Source organism: Cystoisospora suis (assembly GCF_002600585.1).
Source record: "Cystoisospora suis strain Wien I chromosome Unknown contig_890, whole genome shotgun sequence".
NCBI lineage: Eukaryota > Apicomplexa > Conoidasida > Eucoccidiorida > Sarcocystidae > Cystoisospora > Cystoisospora suis.
Window position 1 is genome coordinate 19,376 of NW_027153691.1, and position 24,181 is coordinate 43,556.

The 24,181-nt window shown below is 51.7% G+C and overlaps 1 protein-coding gene across 1 annotated transcript in view; it reads right to left on the reverse strand.

Moving 5' to 3' along the window:
• Position 1: 1 nt before the first annotated feature.
• CSUI_002143 (atp-binding cassette sub-family a member) overlaps positions 2-24,181 on the reverse strand; it is a 29,446-nt gene continuing 5,266 nt past the window's right edge. Inside the window, exons 4-21 of the mRNA XM_068062345.1 lie at positions 23,668-23,927; positions 22,374-22,675; positions 20,716-21,534; positions 19,510-20,008; positions 18,691-18,851; positions 17,780-18,188; positions 17,332-17,453; positions 15,747-16,954; positions 14,556-15,383; positions 13,458-13,666; positions 9,774-12,904; positions 6,940-9,343; positions 6,138-6,243; positions 4,955-5,519; positions 4,026-4,537; positions 3,230-3,290; positions 2,437-2,786; positions 2-1,652 (exon numbers count right to left, since the gene is read on the reverse strand). Of these exons, the coding sequence (XP_067925681.1) occupies positions 1,367-1,652; positions 2,437-2,786; positions 3,230-3,290; positions 4,026-4,537; positions 4,955-5,519; positions 6,138-6,243; positions 6,940-9,343; positions 9,774-12,904; positions 13,458-13,666; positions 14,556-15,383; positions 15,747-16,954; positions 17,332-17,453; positions 17,780-18,188; positions 18,691-18,851; positions 19,510-20,008; positions 20,716-21,534; positions 22,374-22,675; positions 23,668-23,927 (12,232 nt within the window). The 3' untranslated portion in view covers positions 2-1,366. The remainder of the gene's footprint in view (positions 1,653-2,436; positions 2,787-3,229; positions 3,291-4,025; positions 4,538-4,954; positions 5,520-6,137; positions 6,244-6,939; positions 9,344-9,773; positions 12,905-13,457; positions 13,667-14,555; positions 15,384-15,746; positions 16,955-17,331; positions 17,454-17,779; positions 18,189-18,690; positions 18,852-19,509; positions 20,009-20,715; positions 21,535-22,373; positions 22,676-23,667; positions 23,928-24,181) is intronic.

The window sequence follows — 24,181 nt, forward strand, 5'->3', positions numbered from 1 at the left end:
GGGACACTGCGGGCTGTTCGCGTCTTCCGCTACGTTAGAGCAGCGAAAGAATTGACTCTTCTCTGCTGTTCGTTTTCAAGATTGCGTGACCCGCATGGAGTCTGCCAGTAGCACCTTTCTTTACGAATACCCACGGAGTACTCCGTGTAGCTGTTTCGTGCCAGGTGCAGTTTCAGTTGTTTGATCTGCAGTTCAGGGTACGTGCTATGTAAAAGAAGTCTGTTGCGGGTCGGCGACGACCTGCCAAGACGCCTCTTGATTAAGTACCGCTACCCACACAGGCCGCTCAGACACATGACGCTTGCAGAAGTGCGCTGCGGAGTACAGTACCAAACTGTCATTATCATCGAAGCTAAGTCTCCCGAGCTAGCCAAACGGTTGCACGGCGTACGGAGTGATGTTTTGACAAAGATGCCGCTGTCCAAACAGCTCTGAAAAGAAGCAAGCACAACTATTCACGGGATAAGGTAGTGCGCAGCCAAGTGATCTGTGAGGAGGAAGCACTGTAGTGCAGTTGGGAACACCTCCGATTGTGCGTTGGACAAACTGAAGACTGGGTCTATGAAAGGTCCGGTTTTTCGTGCAACCAGCCACCTTCCTGTAGTCAAGGGTGTCAGTGCTTGCGTCGCACACTGACACGATCAGCTGCCTCCAGCACAAGAGAAATCCGTTACCACAGTTGAGAGGGACGTCGTATGTCGGTGTACACCCGCGTCCGAGAGCACGACCATGTGCTGTTGGGCTGCCGGCTTCGCCCAGAATCATTGCTTCGAAAACCGCAGAGCATCGACACACACTATAATCTACTGACTCTCAGCAGAACAATGGCTCTCAAGCCAGTCTCTGCGTAAGATACAGCAAAAAGCAAGACGAGAACGACGCGTGAGTCGGTTAGAAGGCTCACCCGTGACAGATGGCACACGGGCTTCGAGGTATGTACAACGGAACTGTATAACTGAATTACTTGCCGTGTATATAGCAAACTGACAAAGGGAGTACCATACGAGGTCAACTACGGGAGAACTGTCCAGGTGGGGCCTTTTGCACACAACACGCCATCCTGGGAACGAGCAAGGCCATCTGATGAGCCTAGTAAAACCCCCTGGGTTCATTATTGCAGGGGCGTATAGTGGCGGAACACAGGGGCGGACAAAGTGAAGCTGACAGTAGCATACGCTTCCCGACCAGTGTGAAAATAGGCGAGTGTGCTACGCCGGCTCCCGTCTGTAAAAAGCACGGAAAATGAGACCCTACTGCCCCTAGTCCGCATGAAAACCCTCCAAGACGACTGGAGGGTTGCAGCCGCCGGTACGGTTTCACAAGCGGCGCTACCTGCTTATACATTGAACTGATACAGCAGTCGGTGCTAGCAGAACGTGATCGGCCTCCAAAACCTGAAAAAGACCAGATCCTCGAACCCCGCCCTGTGTCGAAATGTTGAGAATCCTGTCGGCGCGCTGTGCGACTCGGGACAAACTGGGTACAATATACCGTACATGACCGAAATTTCTACCTGCTTGTGAGCAACTACTCGGGGAAGCTTCCGACATCCAGAAGAGACGTGAAAGTCTGATGGAGACTCGCCCCCGTAATGGTGAAGTGCACGGGCCGAAAGCCAATTGCCGCCTCCACTGCCTCGGACTCCAGTAACGCTGCACCAGAAAAAACGGACACCAGAACTCACAAATCTGAGCTGTGTTGTGGTGTGTGTCTCACTCGGAGGAAAGAAGTGTCCTCTCATCCTTTCAAGAGGGATCGCCTGTCAAAAGCAGTGCGACAAATCCTGCATATACGTACACGCCCAGGGGTGTCTACTTGTATGTGTCTACACATACACACATAGGAATTCAGTGAAAAATATCCCGCGGTCGCTAACCACGACTGGGGCTGTGGAACAGAGTTCAGAGCACGGAAAGGGATCGCGAGGCAGGAACATGAACTGGCGGAAACCATGCGGCACGGAGGTAGCAGTAGCAGCACATGGTGCTCAAAGGACATGAGACGCTTATAAAATCCATGTAGCTGCACTCAGCAACGTATTCCCGAGGGTTTGAAAAACAAAATGTTACAAAATTCGACTCATGGGGAATCCAGGTGGTTTAGTCGTTCGCACACAGTCATTCACTAACTAGACCTACACCCGCATAGCTGGAGGGAAGTGTTGCTTATGGAGAACAGACGTACAGACGTATACGAGAAAGTATGGAGAATTGTGTTTGTTGTGTGCCCTTAACTCGCCTCGGATGCCTGCATGCGGGCGGGATTAGCTCAGGCTGACACTCGCTCAAACCTTACACACGTTCCTACGAATGAAGACAAGCGTAATATCACAGAGGCATACAAACACCCAAACCAGACACTTGAGAGGTATGACACTTCCGAAGTTGTCCCCAGGACTTTCAGACGAAGGCACTCCCCGTTCATGACCTACAGAACCAGCCAGCAATGGATTCGACCGCGCCTTCTCCCTGATCAACCTTCTCCTTCGTCCGTGTCATCTTTTCTTCAGCTTTTCCTTGGTGACAAACTCCGCTACGACGGCGACAGTTGTCTCCCCTTCTTGATGTTGCTTTCTCTTCACCCGCGGTTGTTGGTTCCCTACAATACAACTGACTTTGCTTTTTTCTCCCGAGAATAACAAAGTGGCGGAGGGGACCGGTAGCTCCGGATTCAGATACTGAGAAAGATGACTTGCACTGGCTTTGTAGAAATCCGAGCAGTCGCTCAGCCATATCCTCCAGCATCCACCACTCGAGAAAAACATCTACCGCTATGGGCAAGCGGCGCTATCGTACAGAAAAGCACAACAAAACCAGCCACTTGTGACTTGATCGAGTCCCGTTAACCATCAGCCCCCTTGTAATTCATCACTTCTTCGTTGGGAAATGTGCAGGACATAGTCATAAGATTACCTCCCGACGGGGAAAGGCAAGAGAGAGTGTCGCAGCATGCAGAAGACGGGAAATATCATGCTGCGGTACAATGCCGATGAGCCCTCCTGGGAGAGACGACGAAACAGAATACTCACAATGCTACTGTTGTCTTTTTCCGATGTGCCTTGCCCGAGTACGACACAAACAACCAAACAACAGTTAATGGAGAAAACCTACCAGTCACATGCAGAGACGGTCTCTGTATAGTTGCACGAAAACACGTACTGGAGACACAGAGGACACCCTTTTCCGAGCCATCGTTACTCCCAGTCTGCTGCATGGACAAGAAGACATACCTTAACAAGGGTGTGGAATGGCGAGTGTGCACTCAGGGCTGCATGTCTCCTGCTCGGAGGGCTGCGCGCAGGCCAAGACACAGTTGAAGCACAGCTGCTGGGTGTATCTTAGCTTCGTCATGCACAGCATGCCGCTTGACGAGGCTTCGGACACAACATGCGAGCATTCCCTTCTGCCCCTGGTCCATCTGGCCGATATCAAAATAGCTTCTATGGAGCACGCCATCATCGCGCAAAGATAGGTACTAATATCTCCTTAAAAGGGGAGAAGCACACCACTGATAAAGAAAACGGAAGTATCTCAGCCAAGTAACGCGCGCAGCGACATCAGAAATAAGCGAACAAATGACTATTCGACCGCGCTACCTCGAAAAACGGGTGGCTGCAGATATTTGTCGGACATAGACAGGAAGGTTGATAGACATGTGTATGTCTACGTATATATTTTATACACGTGTTCAAGTGTGCGTTGGCGAGGAGAGCCCTGCTGCATGAAGCCCAAGAAAGCTCACCTACTAGGGCAGCACAACGCGCAGAGGGCAGCTGTGTGTCCGCGGAATTTTTTCAGGAATCACACCATTAAAGTGCGAAGTGGAAAATCTCCAGCAAGGAGAATGGGTGAAGATCAGGACAGTGGTATATAGCCCCAGTTCACGGTCGGCGCCTGATGAACGTGTTCGCTGAACTAATCATGTTCGCCCGCGTCTTCACGCGACACTTACACGCACGCACACCCAGTGCAGGATCTTACGAGAAGCGCAGATTTCCGCGCACAAGAATAAAGCCGCTGACTCACTGGAAGGCGGATGAAGCGCTGCGAGTAACATCGAACAGTTCACAGATGTGTAAGAGAAGTGACGCTGGCATCCAGCCTCCTCTCGGCAAACGTCTGAGCATCTCACAGATGCCCGGAGAGACCCTCGCACGTTTCCCGGGTTCGTCTGCCGGCGCAGCTGGAGAAGAGAAATTCCGTATTTCCCCAGAGGCGACACACGCTTTCAGACGGCCCCCGGGAGCGGAAGACGTGGACATCGAAAAGGAAGGATAGACAGGAGACGCTGAGGTGAATGTGACAGCATCTTCGGGCCGGACACGCGGAGAAATCCTATCAGTCGACGGGGAAGGACACCGCGCCCATGTAGGACAATTCAGCACGGCTGGAGTGGAGAGAGGAAGAGAAAGACCAGAAAGAGGGGCTTGCCCTTCCGAGGAAGAGGCAGACGAAAAAAGCGAAACAGGTTCTAGAAACGTTGCGAGATTCGGCACAGGAAGGTGCACTGTCAACAGAAGGCCAGGAGAGAACCAGTCCTGCACACGAACAAGACAGAAACAGAACGCTATTCCCATAACCGAACTCACAGGCAACAGGTGCGGTCTTTAGACTTTCACAAGCTGTCCCCCAGTACCTCTGCCTGTCTATACGCGACTCCACCAGGCAAAGAAGTGAAAGGGTGCGGGTCTGGTGTGCAGACTCACCTCACACATAGACATACACGCTCGATTTCACTACCCCCTCGTGTAAACGTACGAACACACCGGCGTGAAGTAATCAACATCCATCCTGGCTACGAAATGACGAGATCGTCCTGTTTTCTGACATACAGGAATACAGGGGACGGCAAAAGTATCGAGTGAGGTATTCACGTGTGTCCAGATCACACAGGAGAGTTTCACACGAAGGACGCTAGTTTCGCGTTATTGAACCTGGCGATTTGGACTCTTTACCGTAATCTGCTGAGGTGTTCCGATGCAAAGCAACCTTCCGTTCTCCAAGACAAGCACGCGAGAAGCCAAAGCCTCGACCTCCTCCATCGCATGGCTGCTGATGACTATGCAGGAGGCAGACCAAGGGTTAGCTTCCTCAGTGGTCATCGTGGCTTGTGTTGTACTCCTCCGTGTTGGTCCTGGCCGGTTCTCTTGGTCGATCCGTAGAGGAATTGAAGAATAACCTTTCTCGTTTTCTTGTTCTCTCTCCCAGGCGGTTTGTCCCTTTCTTTCGACGTGAAGGGCTTCGCACGGATTCGTCGTTTTCTGTCCCACATCTCCCTCTTCGAACCCATATTCCTCTTTCGCGGTTTCCTCCCTCGGTGTTAAACGCGAAGCACGCCCAGAGTTAAGAGATAGAAGGGAAGGAAAGGAAGGCGACCGTGACGAAGATGAAAGACGCTTAATGACCTTAGCGATGGCAAGACGGGCAAGAGGGTCCAAGCCACATGAAGGCTCATCGAGAAGGAGCACGGGTGGCCGACACACGACAGCCATGGCTAGATTCAACTTCCGCCTCATACCTCTGGAGAACAGACAGGTTCGACACAGGCCTTTCAAACGTAAGCACAACAACTCGCTACCTTTGAAACTATGGTTAATATAAAAAAGACAGCCCTTAGTATTCGCTGATTGGTGGTGTGCGGGAGAGATCCTTTCCCAGCACTTCGATCAACTACAGAACGGACGACCCAAGCAGAAGACGCAGTCGCGTGTAGATGAGGTTATTCACTTTATCCTAAGGACTCTCAGTTCCATCAACACACGGCATGTACGCGGTTTCCGAGATCCGGGGAGACCAGAACGGAACATCAGAGAAGAAATAATGTGAACCTACATACACCCATGTGACACGAATGACCGTTTCCTGGAGAAAGTGCAGACTACAGCTTGAGTGTTACTCCTGCACACTATAGGCGCCAAGTACATGTGTGCGTGTACTGCAGCGTGTTTGCGCATGTCAGGTGTAGGGCTCCCAAATGGAAATCGGTGTGAAAGAGATGCCTCGGCCATGCAGAAAGTGCCCCCGTCGCGAATGGGAGGAAAGACCTGCAAAGCTGAAGGGTCCGGAAGGTGGTCAAAATACTTCCTACAAAGAAGGTAAAACAAGTACAAAGAGTTGTCCAAAGCAGTTTCAGCTGACCCGCTTAGATGTGAAGCCCGTTTTGCAGCGTGAGGACTGAGCTGCACCGCCTCCAGAGTGTCATTGATTTCGCATGCTAGAGAAACAGATAACGCCCGGTTGGAACCTGCCAGCACCAAAATAGGAGCTCACAATCTGTTTCCGCTCAGTGCCGAATGCCGTAGAAAAATGCAGGACCAAGTTGATAACTTGCTGTGAGTGGGCAAGCCAGGAGACTTTTGGAAAACAGGGACAGTGAGATATTCACGCAGTAGAGCCTCAAATCAGACTCAGAAAGAAAAACATCCGATATACAGAGAATCAAAAGCCAACAGCTCTGGTAACAAAATTCCACCATACTCCGGATAACCACGCAGACAGAAGACGTTACCAGGCAACTGCTGAAATATTAGAAGACAATCAGCGGTTGAATATACACGTGCGTACATGAGCACACGTGTATCGTGAAACTCCGCCGGACAGACACAATCTACTGCATCCGGCTCAGCATGATTCCCTTTCCACCATAGCGAACGGCAGACCTAACAAGCCTGTGAATCTGAGCCGGACATATGCTCACTCCGAACAGGCAACCAATCCAGGTATGCTGTTGAAGAGTGCTACTATACAAAGTACAACATGATATGCTACGTGCTTGAAAAGAGTTTGATACGCATAAGAAGCTCAGTAGGCTCCAACGATCCGTGTAGATGCACGGTGAATGCCGCGAAAGACTGCGAACGAAAAGCAGAAAGACATGAAAATCGTCATCTCCCATTTTACTCAACACTTTCGAAGTCCGCAAAGAGACAGCCAAAAGTACCTTTTTTCGCATACGAGTATGCTCGGATACTCGCAAACAACTGCAGATGCTCAAGGGGGGACAAGAAGTCCCAGAAGGTTTCCTCTTGTGGACATATACCCAGATCTCCTATCGTCACGTTGCTTTCGCCATCAGCCTTTTCATCTCTCACTGAAACGTGCCCAACTTCGTCGCCTCCAATGGGAACCATAGCAACACAGCTCGATGAATTACTTGCAGGTCCTACTAAGTCTGCGACTTCCCCTTCTCCTTGTTCTCCTCTTCGGATGGGCCGTTGACAAGGAACCTCAGCCACCATGTCGGTAGCTTCCACTCGTCTGTCCCTTTCCTCTACACCTCTGTAACCTTCTCTGACTTGAAGCAAGCCTTGATCAGGAGGTTCGCGCCCACAGAGCAGTCTAAGAGCCGTGGACTTCCCCGCACCGTTCTGGCCGACAAGGGCCACGACTTCTCCTTCCCGGGCTGCAAAGGTAAACTCCGCCAGCGCGTCAACCTTGGAGGATGAAAATAAGGAGCTATGCGGCAGTGGTTCATCTCTAAAGGTCACAACACTGTCTTCCCTGAAGCCTGTATTTCGCCTCTCCCCCAATTCCCGGGGGTAGCAGAGAAACAACTGTGGCGCCGTCCTGTTTGATTCTTCCGCCACACTGGATCGAGTCGGGTGTCCTGATGTTGTTTGTGAGTTTCTTTTTCTACAACAGGAACTCGACAGTCTCCCCAAGAGAAGTGAGCCTGCACTACGCAAAAAATAAGTTTTTCCGACCTGTCGGCTGACAATACACTGCGTCGTTCCGTCAAACTGATTCATGTTTACGACTCGCTGAGTTTCTGACGTTACGCTCGTGTGTTCTCCAGTTGGTCGCCGGCATCGTCCTGATAAGCACGGATGATTCTGTCCGTGAACAGCTGCTTGCCCCGCGAGCTCCGATCCCATTGAATCCCATGCGACCTCCTCTCCGTCACTCCACGACGCCTGATGGTGTGTTCCGTGACTGCTGTCTCTGAAAGCCCGCACAACTTGCTCTCTCCCTGGAGAAGCTGATGTACCGGAGTCAGCTCCCGCCACCCCATACAGTCTTTCATCGCCATGTAAAATCTCTCCCTCTCCGAACTGTTGAAAGCGGGGCTGGGGAACCTCTGAAGACGCCAGGGGCGCCAGTACGTGACGTCGCCAAAACAATTTCCACCTCCACCCGCTTCGGCTTACTCGCCGAATAACTGTACGAAAAAAGCGAACCAAGTCTATGGGGCACACACGCCGGATCCAGGTAGACCGCACTAGCCCGGAAGGACGCGAGCACCCTGACCCTCTGCACCCTGGGGTGTATGTGCGCCACAAAAAGAACGCTTCTCCCGACATGGTCAAAACGGCGTACAGAATGGCGTCGAGGACGAGAAACAAAATATCCAAACCGGCAGCATGTCTGTCCCACGGAGAGGCACACATTTCTATTGTCCCGTCGGGCTTCATCTCCTGAGACCCTACAGAAAAAGACACGGTAGAAATCGGTGATTTTCCCGAAGAAGAAACAGAAGAGCCAAAGGACGAGTGCAGGTTCTGGCCATGTTGCGAGCGCCACGGTGCAGACGGTACAAAGGAAACACCAGAAAGAAGAGCTGAGGCGAGACCAGCCGGAGATGACGATGAAGTTGTATTATGAGCTGATGACGGGGACGCGTCCTGGCCACCCGTGGCTTTGAGATGCGCGTAGAGCGGTGAAGACAAATGAAGTGTCGATGATGGGGAAGGTGTTGGAAGAGGGTCCTGAAGAGGGGCGGATAGCCGAAGGGCATGAATATCGAAAGAATCATCGCCATGCAACTGCTCATCGCAGAACGGAAAGATGAGAAGCGCGTGGGATATGCAGAAGGACGGAAAGAAAAGACGTAAAATGAGCGAGACGGAATGCGAAAGGGTTCGCAAGAAATCCAAACGAGGATCGAAAGAGAGGAGAAGCAGCGCGTAGGTAAAGAGTGCCAGCGACGGACACAAGAGGGCATTGACAGCAACAACAATCAACTGTGCGTAAGATGAGGAAGAAGAAGAGAACGGGGAAAACGAGGATGACGTTGAGTGAAAGACGAGGGAGAGGAACGAGGTATGGGTAACGGCAGCGAAGGCATAGGAAACCACAAGAACCAGAAAGGCAGGAAAGATAACAGAAGACACAACGAGGCGGATTTGAAACAAAAGGAATAGGAAGAGGATACATATTACAGAGAAGAGAACGGAGAGAAAGTCGAAGGAGAATGACGCCGACCAGTAAAGTGCCGGAGATACACCGGATGCCAGCTGTAGAAATTTCAGGTGCGAGGAAGCCTCAGCCGATAGAAAGGCAATTATGCCACCTGGTAACAATGAAAATGCGAAGAGTGAAGTGAGTGAAGCGCACAAAGCATCCACCTGCATAAAAAGCGAGACCCACCACCCAACACAAACACACCAGCCAGGCTATTATGGCAGTAGCTGACGACGCCAACGCAAAAGCACGACAGATGGAAGTCCCTCGCACTCAAGGCAGGACACGCTGATAAAGAAAAAGCACAGAGAGAAGCAAGGGGAAAGATACGGAGAAAGGAGTAGTGCAAGCTCACACTTGAGAAAAAGATCACACTACCACAGACAGACAGGCAACAGCGCGGCTGATATGAAAGCAGCATGCTTGTCGAACATCGATGTCCACAATCCTGTTGCCCTCGCCAAATCTCTATATACCTGTAAACTGATCTGATCCAGCGCTAGGTACTTGCGAACAAAATGAAGGAGGTACGTTCCGTATCGTCAGAGAGTCGATTGCCTGCTTGAATGCAACGCCAGTGATTAGCTAACTTACGTTTTGCATGAAACGAGAGTTCTTGATGATCTCTGCAGCCGGAAGTGGATGATTCACAAACGGTACGTCACCGAGTTTCTCACTTAGAAAGTCTTCAACTGTCCCGGTATGTATCCTCTCCTTATTTCTCTGCTGCTCTTTGGTTCCCGGTGAGATGCCAGCACCATCAGCCTCCTCCATACCGGAATCCCGTGCCGGCTGCCGTTCAGCGTCCACTGTTACATTCCGTAAATATTCTTCCTGGGCCGTTACCACCGCCGCTGCTGCACGAGCTCTCAAATCAGGGCTTCCTGCCGCATCTGATGGCGGGCGTCCCCACTCCCCATTCCCATCGAACTGGTTTTCACTAGGAAAAGTCAGCGCTCGGTTCATATGTCGCGCTCCCGCCGACAACATCCGCGTAGTGCCCTGGGCGAAAAGAAGCTTGCTGTCCGGTGTGATGAGATGTTGCGTCTCAGTTGGATGATCTCTGCCAAAGTCTGTCAAACGGGGAGCACCAAGATCTATTTGAGGTGTAGAGTTATTTCTATCCAAATACGATCTCACCTCATCAACACGGCGAGGACTCTGCTGGCTTGGAGAAAAGCGTTCCCCTTTGCCGAGCTGACGAGGGTTGTCGTCGTAGTTGCGCTCGCTCCACGATGAAGAAAGGCTCTGCGGCCCAACGTTGACAGGGAAATCTTCCCTCAGCATGGGGACACCAGCCTCTTCGAAAGCTATGCCTTGTTTGGCTTGCGGGTCCGGGGCACTCGACGACGACACAGGGTCAGTCTGGGAAGATTCGAGAAAGTTTGTTGCTGCAAAGACAAGACGTCGTTGCTCTTGACTCAGGAGAGCCCGTAACAGGAGGGAGACAAAGACTGGCAGAGAATGAACAGCAGCTGTTGAGAAGAGAACTCCCGCGGTGATTCCGCCTGGTGCGGGCCGATTTTGCACAGCAAATAGGTGCAGCGGGATATCTCCTCCAAGAAGTACAGCAGCTGACGAATGATGCCTAAACGGGGACCTTGGTGATAGCGCAGAGGGGAAAACAGCACGCGACGGGTGTGATACGTAGTGCAAGACCGACTCCAAGAAGCTACGGGTTGACGGCAAAGGACTGGAGGGAGAAGCCGGTGTCGACAGACTAGGTGATTCCGACAGACGGGGACCTGGCACCGACGAAGTGAGGTTGACAGCGCCCTGGGGGGACAAAAGATCTCCAAGAAACCCTGGAGGCACCATAATAGGAAACGAGGAGGGTGTCAACGATGAGAAATGAGACGAAGAAGAATCTAGCCGATTGTCCGAGGGAGACGCCGATGTCGAATTTGAAAAGAAAGAAGCAGCGATGGAGTTTTCTGGGCTCGACAAGGCAACACGACGAAGAAGTGAAGAAAGAGAAGACATGTCACTTCCTTCCCCCCCTCCTACTAGGGAGCGCGCAGCATAAGCAAGAGCAGGAGATAAACTCGTACTCCTTAGTAAGCCCGCGAGTTCAGGAATCCCTTGACCAAAGTACCTCTGTTGGTCCTGGAAAGCATTCCCGTCAGCGAGTGGCGTCTCCAGTTGCTCCCTCTCTTTTCTTCCTTCCGCTCTGAGGTTCTCACTCAGGCTAATGTCATCCTCCAGTTCTCTCCCGTAAGGTAGCTGCCTCACTGATTTGCCGTCTCCGGCCTCCGCCCCACTTCCTTTTCTGGCCTCAACTGGTATCTGCAGTTGGCCGTCGATCTCTTTGGAATCGCTGGGATGGGAGTCGCTCCCCACCGTTTTCGCTTGTGAGCTGCCAACTGAACTCCGAGGAACTCCGGTGCTCGGCGCGACCCCGTGACTGCAGTTTTCGCCAGCACGAGAAATCCGGCCGTCCTCCGTCTGCAGTGAGGTCTTGTCGGTTTTGCCTTCCTTCTTCGAAGTCTGACGACGCAGAGGTGGAGACAAGACAGAGGCATCTGAGTGTTGTTCGCTCTCCGCAGTCGGAAGGAAAGATTCCGAAGATACCTTGCCGTCATTCAGACGTCTCATCTCTTCTTCTTCTTGTAATAGCATTCGCTTATGCAAGGAACCAAGAGCAGATCCGTTTACCGTCGTGTCATCGTTAACAGATGGCATACTGCCGTGACTGGCCTTTCCCGCTACCAGCGTACTACTGGGCCTCTTTCTCGTCTCTGTCGTCTCGACAGAAATAGCCCCTTGCACGTGATGAAGGTTACACGGTTCACTGGACTGCGTGCAGGGACGCTCACTGGCGGAGACCCTTTCAGTGTCACCTCTCCCAGTTGCAAGGAGAGGCCGGGAGCTGATTCCCGAGATACTTCTTTCTGGCTCGGAATCCGCTTGATCAACTTTGTACCGGCGTAAGATGCGGGCTTCAAATGCTGGGTTTCTCAACCCGTCAACGGTGTTTGCGAAAGCCTGATCTCCGTCTCGGTAGAAAAGATATGCACCCAGCATGACCGGTGGTCCGCCGGAGACGTTCCCAGGCGACCGCTGAAACGAATCGAGTAATGAAAGTGAGAATCGCCTAAGAGCAGCGGTTATCACAAACGTTCGAGAAAAGAACGGAAAGAAAGGGGGTGGGCTATCTTCTGTAATACTTCGGGGTTGTGGCGACGAAGCTGTGGAAGGAGAAGGTGAAACAGCAGAATCAACCGGAGAAGACACGAAAGAGGATGAGGCAGTATTTACCTGAGGGTGAAAAGATGTCACTAACGTAGTCCTGTTGCTAGGCGTCGGGCTGAACGAGGCTACAGGTAAATGAGATAAAGGAATTGGCCTAGTTTTTGCCTCGGCTTCTCGCTGATCGTCAGAACGGTCCCTCCGATCCGCTGATTGGTCATTCCAAGGCACGGGGCGAAAATCGAACCCCGGGGGCGGGAAGCGTGGAACCGACGGGAGCGCTAGACCTTCTTCGCCACTGAAAAGAAACTGGACGGCCTTTTCCAGAGCAGGAGAGGAAGCAGTGAAAGGAACTGAGAAAGAAGCAGGACCTGATTTTGACGAAGGCATCCTCGGTGCTCCTTTACAGTCGGAGGAATTATGGAAAAAGCATCGAATACTCCTGTCCGAGTCAGTGGGAGAAAACGAAGACGACAAAGACGAGCGGGAAAAGTCCGGGAAAGCGAACTCAGGCTCGAGTACGAGTGCTGGAAGATCTGACAAAAAGACATCGGGACAGAATCATAACCGGATGCTTGAGTGTTGTAATCATGCAGTAATGACAAAGTATATCACCGCTCTACTGAGACTCCCACGTTAGGACCGGAAAAGTATATTACCTTAGGTGAAAACCAGAGATACACATTCGTGTGTATTCGCAAGTGTCAACATGTATATGTTACCCAACTGTAGTGACGGACGTCTATGGACAGCCTGAGGTCAAAACGGGCCGACGAGCGTCGTATCTGAGCAAGGTGAAAGGAAAGCTGCCGACTATTGAGCTGGACAACATACACTTGTGCTTTTCTTCAACTGCAGAAAATCGATCTACTTCTACTATCGATCATAGCTAGCACTACTAATAAATATCACTGACTTTCTACTGTTGCTATCTGTGCACGATCCATCTCTCGTCTTTCGCGACGATTCTCCCACAACGCTGTTTGCTAAGTCAGAAGAAGCATCGGAGTCTCTTGTTGACTTCGCGGATTAGGATACGTGCGCAAAGCCCACTTTCTATTCAACACTTTTCAAATAACGACCCCTCACCATAAAGCGAAGAATACGATGAGAAAAATGTGACAAGGAGAAGAACGGAAAGAACAATCAGAGGGCCTGCGCACAACTGAGTGCAGGCTGCCCTTGGGTATCGCTGTAAGAAACGGAAACGCTTGTAGAAGAGTGAGAAAAAAACACGACGTCTTCGTCTTTTGAGCTCGTTCTCCTTGTCTTCTTCATTCTCTTCCACAGAACACGCCCTGAAGAAAAAAAGTACGCACCATGAACGGGAAACAACAAACTGCTAAGAGACGAGAGATCGGCGTTGTTTCGCTTCCAGCGACGCTCGGTGAGGTAGGAAGCGTCACACAGTACTGGAGGGCAGCGTCTCGCTAACCACGTGACCATGCAGTCTGCAGTCCAGCACACGTAACAAAATCTGCAAACACGACTGCAGCCTCTCTTTGGCCGAACGTGCTCACAACCACCGCGTTTTCGGATGCCAAGTACAAGCGCACTGTCGGCGATACACAGATTACGAACAGCTACATATGGTCTGAGACGCAGCAACGCCAATCGCTGAGAAAGCGGTGAGGCTGTGCCTGCGAGAACAAACACAGTTGATCCATGAAGTTGAAAGACTCGCCAGTCCGAAACACAGAGGCGAGGCACCGGCGACTGGACACCTGGCTAAATAAACGGACTTGGCCCCGGTGCAAAGGAGTTTACACGTACGTGCCTTCTCCAGGTATGATAACACATGGATACAAATCATGGGATTACGGGCTACAAGCATAAACGCATCCAACTTCCCGAGTATCGTCTCACGACATGACAACAAGTTCGTTTCTATGTCGTCAAAGACCCAAGTGAAAAGACACGGGCAAGGAATTCAGGACGATATTCGTGAACACACTGTAACCCTCCCTTGATCTAAACACAGCTATGCCGTAAGTGATTTTTTTGGATAACTTCCGCTGTACCGACGGTATTCCGCGGTGGTTTGACGAAGCTACAGGTCTCAAAGAAAAATTCCGCTGTTTCTCCAAAGAACCTCGCAGCTGTAAATTGTAAGAGACTGATCAGAGGCCATTCAGCATGAAGCTAATAAGATGTCAGCGGAGACCAAAGGATGTATATAAGGCTGACCTCGACAGGCTCTCGTTCCGGTCCTGGTTCGGTTGTGAAGACTGTTGCTGAGCTTGTTCGCTTCCGCGCGTAGAGTGTCCTGTCGGGACGCGAACTGAACAAACCAAAGGCTCTTCTAACATAGCCCGCATCCACCGTCTGCCCTCTCCATCCTGTGTCCCCTCATTTTCTGCTTGTGTAGGATCTTGTACCGCCGGTGTGGAGTCGTCCTTCTCGTTATCCTCTTTCCTTCTCCTGTAGACACTCTGCCCACGGGCCGGGTCTCTATCTGTTCGTCGTGCGACCAATCGCGGTTCATCCAAGGGAACCAGTTGAACTTCTCGGTGCTGTTGTTGTTCTTCCTCTCTTGAAGATTTCCTTCCTGAGTTCGCTGAGCGTGCTCGCGAAACCTTGAAAAATGAATGTTGCCGTGGCGAGGCGTCAAGCCGTTCATTCTCTGCTTTTTCCTCCTTCCTCTCAACCAAACGGCTTCTTCTATTGCACGTCGGATCTGAAGAAAGGCCTCGTCTCCAAAAACAAGGTGAAGGAGGAGAAGGGGGGGACGAAAATGGGTGGGACGCTTCTCTCCCATGCTGGCTCTGGTGACACTTGTTTGAAGTGCATGCTTTAGTCGCTTCAGCCTGTATTTGAGCTCCACTTGTCCGGCTCGGAGTCGACGAACCGAGTGCCGACGGACAAAACGACACCTCTTGATGGTCTGCTGCTGAGCTTCTCTTCGCACACACCCTCGTGAAAACATCATGCATTGTAGGCGCAAATACCCCGTAGCTTACAATTTCCAGCGCCTCCTTATGATTCTCCAAGTCACGCAACGCCGGTCCCAGCCGCCTGTTCAAAGAAACAGACGCACCGACACACCAAAGTGAAAAAAATTTCCGCCTCGCCAGGGAATATCCGGACCACCTGAGAGCCGCCCCACTATCCAGCCGCGCCTCGAAGCTATGAATGGAAAAAAGGATTATGACTCTCTTCCAACTCAAATTGATGCGAACGACAGATTACTTGGTTCCCGACAGAGTAGTAAGCAGTGTGCGCTAAAAACTGCCCGCACAATCGAGGGCCTCCCTACAAGAGAAAGAAACTACAGTGAGGGGTATCAGCGCACATGCGGCTATTGTCAACTTACTCTGGTGTCACGAGGGACGGCGACACTGTGGTCTCCGACTGGCATTCTGAGCTCAGAAAACTTACATTCCGGAGTCAAGAGGTATACGGAGTGTGACCTCAAGAAAACTACTGCTTTCTTCCGTTCGTCTTGTCCCTCTTGCCGTCCTTGGTGATCTTGGCTTGCCCCCGTTTCTTCCGTAACTCTTGGAACCATTGTCGTCTGTTTTCCGGATGAAAGGGACGCTTATCCTTGCGCTCCCTTCCGCGTCTCCCACTTGTACTGTGTCCGAGTCAGAGCCTCTCTCATCATCTTCTTGGGGCTCTTGACAAGCGTCCCCTACAGCTGGAGCAATGCTTATCCTCTCAACGTAAACGTGCCTACCTTGCCTCTCCTTCGCTTCCGAAGACAGTGGTCTTCTCCGATGGGTCAGCTTCTGCGAAAGTGTAGTCGGACCGGGCCTCCTTTCCCTTCCGCTGCCCTGCAGTGGGGCCGTCTTCTCCCTCTTTCTCTTCTCTGTATCTTCAGCGCAACAAAGCCGTCCCAACTTTCTAGCGGCGTCGTACTCCACGAAGCCTGAACCCGGGCGAGCTGAGTGGCGGCTTTCTGGGTGTGAACAAGCGGCTTGCTCACTAGAGAGTCTCTTGACCGAGGGCGGTTCAACGGTGCCAGGCGTAAGACGAAGATTAGAAACCTTACCGACCTCATCGCGACCCGCATTCTTGCGCCCCATACCACACCGAGATCCCTGAGAGTCATCATCTACAAGAGGGGAAAATAGGGTTTCTTTTTGTTTGCTTTGCCGCATGGAACACGCGTTCTTTCCGTGGCAGCCGCCAACTGCTGTATCGCACATATCAAGGTCTTCGTTTACATGCTTACTCGCAACCGCGTTCCCGCCTCCCTCGTTGGAAACGACTGGAAGAGAATCCCCGCGCGTACCAGGAGCCTGTTGTAGAAGGGGGCCAACGAAACCCTCTGGAGGCTGACGCGAGTCCTGGAGGCTTTGCTCCAATAAGGATATAATGCGTGAGATACGATGATTCGCCGGCCCTGCCGCGAATTCACGATGACCCGACCTGCTTACATCGAGCTCAATGATGGTAGCCTGGCTTCGCTGGCGGCCTCGAAGAGGTTCTACGGCGTCTCTGCGTGCCGACGTACGGCTTATTGAAGACCCATCAACACGGAGAAGGACACGCAGGCGGTAGCCCCCCCCAAAGCGCCGGCGAAGATCGAAGGGGGAGCCGACACACAGAAGGCGTCCTTCGTGCATGATGCCGATTCTGTCAGCCTAGTGATGACAGAGAGGAGACACGACGTTCAGCAACCGGTATACCACGGCAACAAATTGTCTTGAGAGAGGAAGTTGGAGATGGTCAAAAAGCGAGAGATGAGTGATTCCTGTTAACACCTCTGTCACTGCCCTACCCGTGCAGGAGGTTCCATCACGTTACGCACACCAAAGCAGATGCGTCTGCATGCAAACATATGTAGCTATATGCACGCATACAGACTAACGCATCCACTCCCGGCGGCACCGTAGGACAGGAGTTCAGCTGACTTATACACACCGGGCCTGAAGGTACCCAGCCGCGCTCAGATGGAATTGCCCATATGCGTACATAACCAGAAAAGACCAGCAGCTACACAATGAACTCTCACCCTTACCACAGCCTCCGCGTCGTCGGTGTGCTGGGTCGAAACAAGCATGCAGCAGTGAGGGCGCATGAGGCGGAGGAGTACAAAAAGACTTTCACGATGTCCGGGATCGAGGCCTGACGACGGTTCATCTGTGAGAAGTGCGGACAGCAAAAACACTGTACGGTACTCGGCTGAGGCTCCGTGCCAAAGAAGTAAGTTAACTTCTGTGGAGAGCGTAACATCCCATGCACATGGATCTACAGAAATTCGCAGATGAAGCCGCACGTAAACGCATATGCTGCATAGAAGCCCATGTACGCAATTCCATACCTACAAAACAGAAAGGCCTAGTGTCAGCACACCAACAAGCGCCAACCTGCAAGAGCCATGTAATGCGAATAAGGAAACAAGGGAGCCTCGATATTACAGCAGAAACACGAGTGGCCGTGAGGCCCTCGATGGAAGGTTCGCTTACCCAAAATACATAATTTAGGGTAGAAAAGAAGACAGAGAGCTACCGCCACCCTCCTCCTCATTCCCCCCGACAGCTCGCGCACCAGTCTATGCGCCACTTCGGTCAAAGAAAGGGACGAGAGAAAGGCGTCTATGGCCTCATCTATGTTCATGCTAGAGGACGAGGAGCTGGACTGATGAGGGGGAGGACACACAGTTGAACAGGAAGTTGACGCCAAATGCGAGACGCAGTACGCGGGCGACGGATTGCGACTGAAGTCCGACATAGCACTTGAAGTCTCGGCGGATGTAGTGTTATTGAATGAAGAGGAACATGACCCCGTACTTCCGTCGGAGCTGGCCGCGAGCGACGTAACCTCAACGTGACCTGACGAGGGGTAAGCTGAGGAAACCGCTTCCGCCCTGTTGTTCTGTACCTCCGACAGCACAGCATAAAGCGAACAGGTACAACTTCAGAATAAAAAAAGGGAACATGCACTGGGCTAATACGAGGAGTAGAGGTACGAACGCTCCGCAGGAAGACACGTGTTGTTCGCAAGGAAGTGAAGAGAATAGAAACAAGAGAAAAAAGCGTCAGAACACGAAAGCAACACTTCCGTTGAAAAGACCCGCTCTCCTCCTGCCAAAGAGACTGGATGACGCGCTGGTCTCCAGTGCTGTGTATATATGTATGATGAACAAGCATGTATGTATGTATCATCTATGTACGTGTTCTGTACGTGCACCGCTCACGAATATGCCCATATAGCATACCGTACGAACGTATGCGATGTTGGATCAGAACTCGGACCTCAATGCTTTATCAAAAGCCTTGCAACACTAGCGCGTCACTCCCGCCCCCAAGACCTCCGAGGTATTCCACGTCGATGTCAACCGGACCTTTCTACTTTCAACCAGAAAGCATTCACGTACTTTGAACGATGAGAAAAGTTTGCAGTGCTCGTACACTGTCAACTCAGGCCACAGAATGCTTCCCTGAGGACAAATACCTAGCTGCTGCTGAAGTTGTCTCTTGTCCTCAGGTAGTTTACAGCCGAATGCCTCCACAAAGCCCGAGGTCGCCTCGTCCATTCCTGGCAACCACGACACAATGCAAGAGGGGGACCAGACAAAAGCTGAGCAAAGGGGATCCTCTCTTCTTCACGGAACTAGTCTGATGGACTGGAATACGGAACCCACTATTGGCCTGGCGTCTGTTCCGTGATTGAACAGACTATATGTACGGATGGTGGGCACGGACAATACTCGACTCTTCTACAACCTGAATGCTGGAAGACGAGGCGAAGAGTACCACGGGAGACCCTGTTCTACAGGACAAATGCACGCAAGTTCCGTAAGGGCTTCCCGAGCGACGTCTCTTTCCATCTGAGGACCAGAGCCACAGACGACTCAACACACCTTTTGCTCACGAGACGCAGAGAAGCTACATCTTTGGGACCTCTGTTAAGTGTAGTGCCGGTAGGCAGCGTAAACAGCCGCAAACCTCTTGTATTTGTTACGGCACAAAACTGCCAATGTAGGCCCGCGCCTCCAGAAGAGTCGTTGACTCGAAGTCTAAGACTGCCACGTGTGCAAGTACATAGAGAGACCATTAGTCTCCGGCTGTTCTCCAAGCTCACAGATAGCCTCCGTAGCATCGTATTGAACCCGGTTTCCAACGCATCCAAATGAACGGCAATCCCTTGTAGCACGTGTAATCGCCTGCAGATAGTGGGAAAGCAAACTCCTTACCAGAGATGACATTCATGAGGCTGCTCTTCCCTGCGCCATTGGGACCAAGAAGAACAAAAATCTCTCCTTCGTAAAGACGTAGGGAGACATCTGCAACTGCTGGCTGACCAGATGTGCTTTCTTCACCCCTATAAAACCTCTCAGCCCGCTCTTGCTCTTCGTTGTCGTCTGCGTCTGTTTGCCCTGACAGCACCTCCGTGGTCCCCAAGATACCCGTCTTCAAAGCCGAGAAGGTATCGTCCTTTTCACACGAGAAAACATCCTGACTGCCCTGCGCTGAGCGAGATCGCGGCTGATCACGAATGTTGGGGAATTTGTCAGGGGTTGCAGACGGTTGTTGGTCTCGAGGTGATGGCGACTTCGCGCCAGTAGGCAAACGAAACTCGAAAGAATTATAAGAAGGCGAGGTATGCATAGGGACAGCGGACGCAAGACCCCGGGGAGAGTACCACTTGTACACATGTTTCAGAGTCACACAGCGCTTTGAAGCAATCAAGCGCTGCAACGAAAAAGCACAGATCCACAAATACACATCGCGGTACCCCCATGATTACCCTGTTACTGTCTCAGTCGCCTCTTCCCTCCCCACTGCCGTGCAACTTTTTTCCTCCTTTCACCGCGACACACTTGGATCGGCCCTAAACAGCACCTAACTACACGGCGACGCGCGGGCTGTACGCGTAACCCACTCCCCGCAGTACACGGAAGATGCCAAGACAAAGCCGCAACTCGACGCAATATCTCGGCGGCGCATGTGCGGGCAGAAGCGTCGGAAAGCTATCTAACTGCAAACCTACGGCACGCAACTAACATACAGAGTGATCCTGCGAACTAAAAGACAGGCAACCATACCAAGAAAGAGCGTGACACCGCATTCACAGAACATCCGACTCTTTCGAAAAGACAGACGGCAACGCCACACGAACACACACTATAGCCAGGGCGAGAAATCATAGTAATTAACTCTAATCGTATCCAGACATCAAAGCCGTATCAATCAGCACTACCCTGGGCACCCAGTCGCGTCACCGCCTCAACTCGCAACTGTTCAAAATAGTGCTGGGAGGAGGAAGTAGTGCCCTACCGCGCAACACCTTCGCAATCTTTGATTAGACCCTAGAACCTAACGTACAGAGTGATGAAACAGGAAAGGACCCGACGTAACTGAATAGCGAAGTGAGGTGACGAAGTACTTTCAAATTGTACCATTTGGTGGGTAGTTAGCTTGTCCGTATCACCGTGTTCAGGAAAGGATGGCTGAAAGGAGTCCCCTCTCTCTTCGCACATTCTCTGACATGCACCCAGTGGGCTGCAGAGGTGCGTCGCACTGTCGGCCTTTCTCGAGCCGACTGCCGCCTCCTGTAAGTCTCTCCTCCGCATGTGTTTCCCCGTCTCCTTGCTAAGACTCGTAAAATCCTCTTCCTTTCTTTCAGCATCTTCTCTTTCCAAATTTATTCGACCTGCTGTCTCTCCCACGTGATGCAATCCATCTCTCATCTCGTCCTCCCCCTCCCAACTGGCATCTGTAGAACTGTTTTTGTAAGGTCCGGCCATCAGTTCCTCTGTGACTGACTTGTGGCTTTCCCCAGCCTCCAAATCACCTGGAAAGCGAATCTCTTGATTCTGCAGTTCCGCCACCGATTGAAAACTGAGCGATGCGTCTCTCAAACCGTCGGCTCCAGACACCAAGGTTCCCCCCCTGACGCTGAGGCCTGAAAAAGAAGACTGATATCCCAGCGATAATGACGTCGGATGTACCGACACCTGCATCTCTCTAGCAGTCGCATCAGGTCGTCTTGAAGAGGCGAGTGAACCGGCCAATGCTCGGAACCCTCGACGACAAACTCGAATCAACCATCTTGCGACTCGGCCGGGTAAAAATAGAAGAAAACAGAATGCAGAGATACAGAAGCGAAGGAGGCCAGATATGGGAAAAATGGAGGAATGCGGAAAACGTGGAGAGAGAAAGCTGAGAAAACGCCATCTCCCCGATGAGGACCCGAATACCTTCGAACCCCTAAGGATCTGAGATGTACAGCAGCACACAGTTCACTCCAAAGATGTTAAAGGTGACATCACATACCGAAAGAAGCCCTCAAAGCGGAGCAATGATGTACGGAAATTATCGAGATACACCACGCACCAAGGAGCAAAATGATACAGCCGCCCTCGTTGTCTTGTTGCTGCTGTCAACTGCATCCCCAGCTGTGGGATGAAGCACTCCTCGTGACACTTGCGCCTGGACTGGTTTGTTGAACCCCCATCTCTTCGTCTTGCAATGTACTATCCGTCTGCGGCAGCGTGGAGAAAGCAACGCCATCTTCGGACCCAGAACACTTTGTACACAGAAAACAACTGGAAAGCTACGAAGTGTCTGTCGCAGCGAAACACAGGCAGTGGCGCTAGTGACGCTGCTTGTGAGTACCGCGGGTCCCAACAACAGCACCGCTTCTGCAATGCTTAGGTATACACCACCACTGCCCTGGGGCTGTCGGCAGAAGTAACAATACGAGCAACTTGCCCATGCTCTGCTTTGCACGTAGGCGGAAAAAAACGTCTGCTCACTTGAGCTAGTGCCGTACGTCCACTAACCTAAATGTAGTCCGAGCAACGCAAATCCACTGACTCCTGAAAAATCCAATCCGGAATCTGCATGGAAACTACCGCCGCGACAAAAGCTTTGCCCCGTGTCCCAATTCTATGCACGGTCTACGGCACACATTCAAGAAAAATGCTTGTCCATAGTCGGTATACAACAACCAAAAAATTCGAAATGACAACATCAAAGAGACCACTGAGTGTTACCGACACCAGAGTTAGAGGAGATCTACGAAGCCGAACTTGGAGGCCATAAAAAGGCTTACCCATCGATCTAGAATAAACAACGCGACGGCGTATATGAGCATGTCGAGAAGAAGCATCTGGCACATATCTGCCAAACAGAGAAGAGCTTCACTCTCAACCGGCGTTCCCCACACACGCCTCATTGCATCCATAACTCCTTCAGAATTGCTTGTTTTTGTGCTGGCGACATCCCCAGACGAATGAAAAGTCCCCAGACTAGGAGGAACAGGGTCCGGAGACCCTGCGGCAAGCTCAAGTGCCACCACGATGCGCAGTCCTAGGACGAAAGCACACTGTGGGAGGAGAGACCAGGCCACCCGGCCTACGAAAGGGAAACGAGAAGAAAAAAGACACTGCACATTCGGTATCAGCAAACACGAGAAGGGACAGATAGGAAGTGAGCAAACAACAATGAAGCCATTTCTGCGTGATACGTCCACTAAGAAAGACCACTTCACGTTGACACCGCATACAGGGGTACAGCCTCACGAGGAAAAAAAATGCAGACGGGTTCCATTTGTCTCCTCTCCGGATGGGTTCTTTATATTCTTGTGATGGTACACTAATGTTGAGCGTGACGTCTTTATGCTACAGAAGACTCTGAGCAGTTGCGGTTTGAATGGCTTCAGTCTTCTTATGAACGACTGAGCGGCAACGTCGCTAGGAAACTGATCTTGGCATGATCTCCGTGGGAACGACATCCTAACAACACCTCCTTCGTGCAACAGATGATCTCCGCCAACTACCCGACCTTCCACGGCTAAATAAGCTCAGAAAAAACTGACTCAAGGAACTCGTCTACGGACCCGCTCCAGTGGCAGACCTAACTATTCGAGTCCACAAAACACACGTCAAGAGCAATGGCAGAGCCGCAGTTTCCCGAGATTGAAGGGCTGCGAGAACTAGACCTAACCGTTCAACGAGACCATGCCTGCGCCGCGCACTCAGCCGTGCGTCACACGGGAAACTACGCGCCCTCCCTTCACAGAAAGACGTCCATGATCAGCAAATATAGAAAAGCTTGCTACGTGTCTATGGCCCACACATATTGCATACACTCACACCGTGTGGTACGTGCTCGTCTGCGCGGACACCGATGACAGGCTGGGCTCCACAGTGGAGCTGACAGTCAGGCAGCGCCTACGTACAGCCACCCCTAAGATACACCTGTTGCCGTTCAGCAACGTCCATACTATGGTGGTGGGTTTACGCTTTGATACAGAATGCAACGTTCCGAGATCCACGCTACTGCGTTCTTCGTTCTCTTGAGTTTGAGAACAAGTACACATTCAATGGCAATCCCTCCCTTCTTACGGGTTCGATCGTCTTCTTGGTCAATTGTGTACACCGCGAAGTACGCTAAAACGTGAACGAGCAGAGCCACTGCGGCGGCGGGTCTGGCCTTCCCGAACAGGGTCGAGAGTGCAAGACCCCATAATGCAATGGCCATCGATGCGAGAAGAAGAAGGAAAAAGAGAAGAAGCGCGGGCGTGCAAGGAAGCACTAGGTACGCAGACAAAACCCAAACAAGAAAAAAAGAGATGACGCCTTGCATAGCCGCGAAATCCGCGAACCTGTTCAACAGAGAAAAGAACATTGTGCCAGGAAACTGAAGTGTCCCCGTGAGAAACAAAGAACGTTGGTCCAGCAAACAAAAAATCCCTGGAAGGGCAAGGGACAAACCTACAACACGCCGGTAGGACAGAGTGTTGCCCATCCCCCCGTGCAGTTAACTGTTTCTCGAGGTCCATTCCGACACTTACGCGATCGCGCACGCCATACAAAAAGTGAAGAGAGAGCCACTAAAAGAGTTAGAAAAAACTGACAC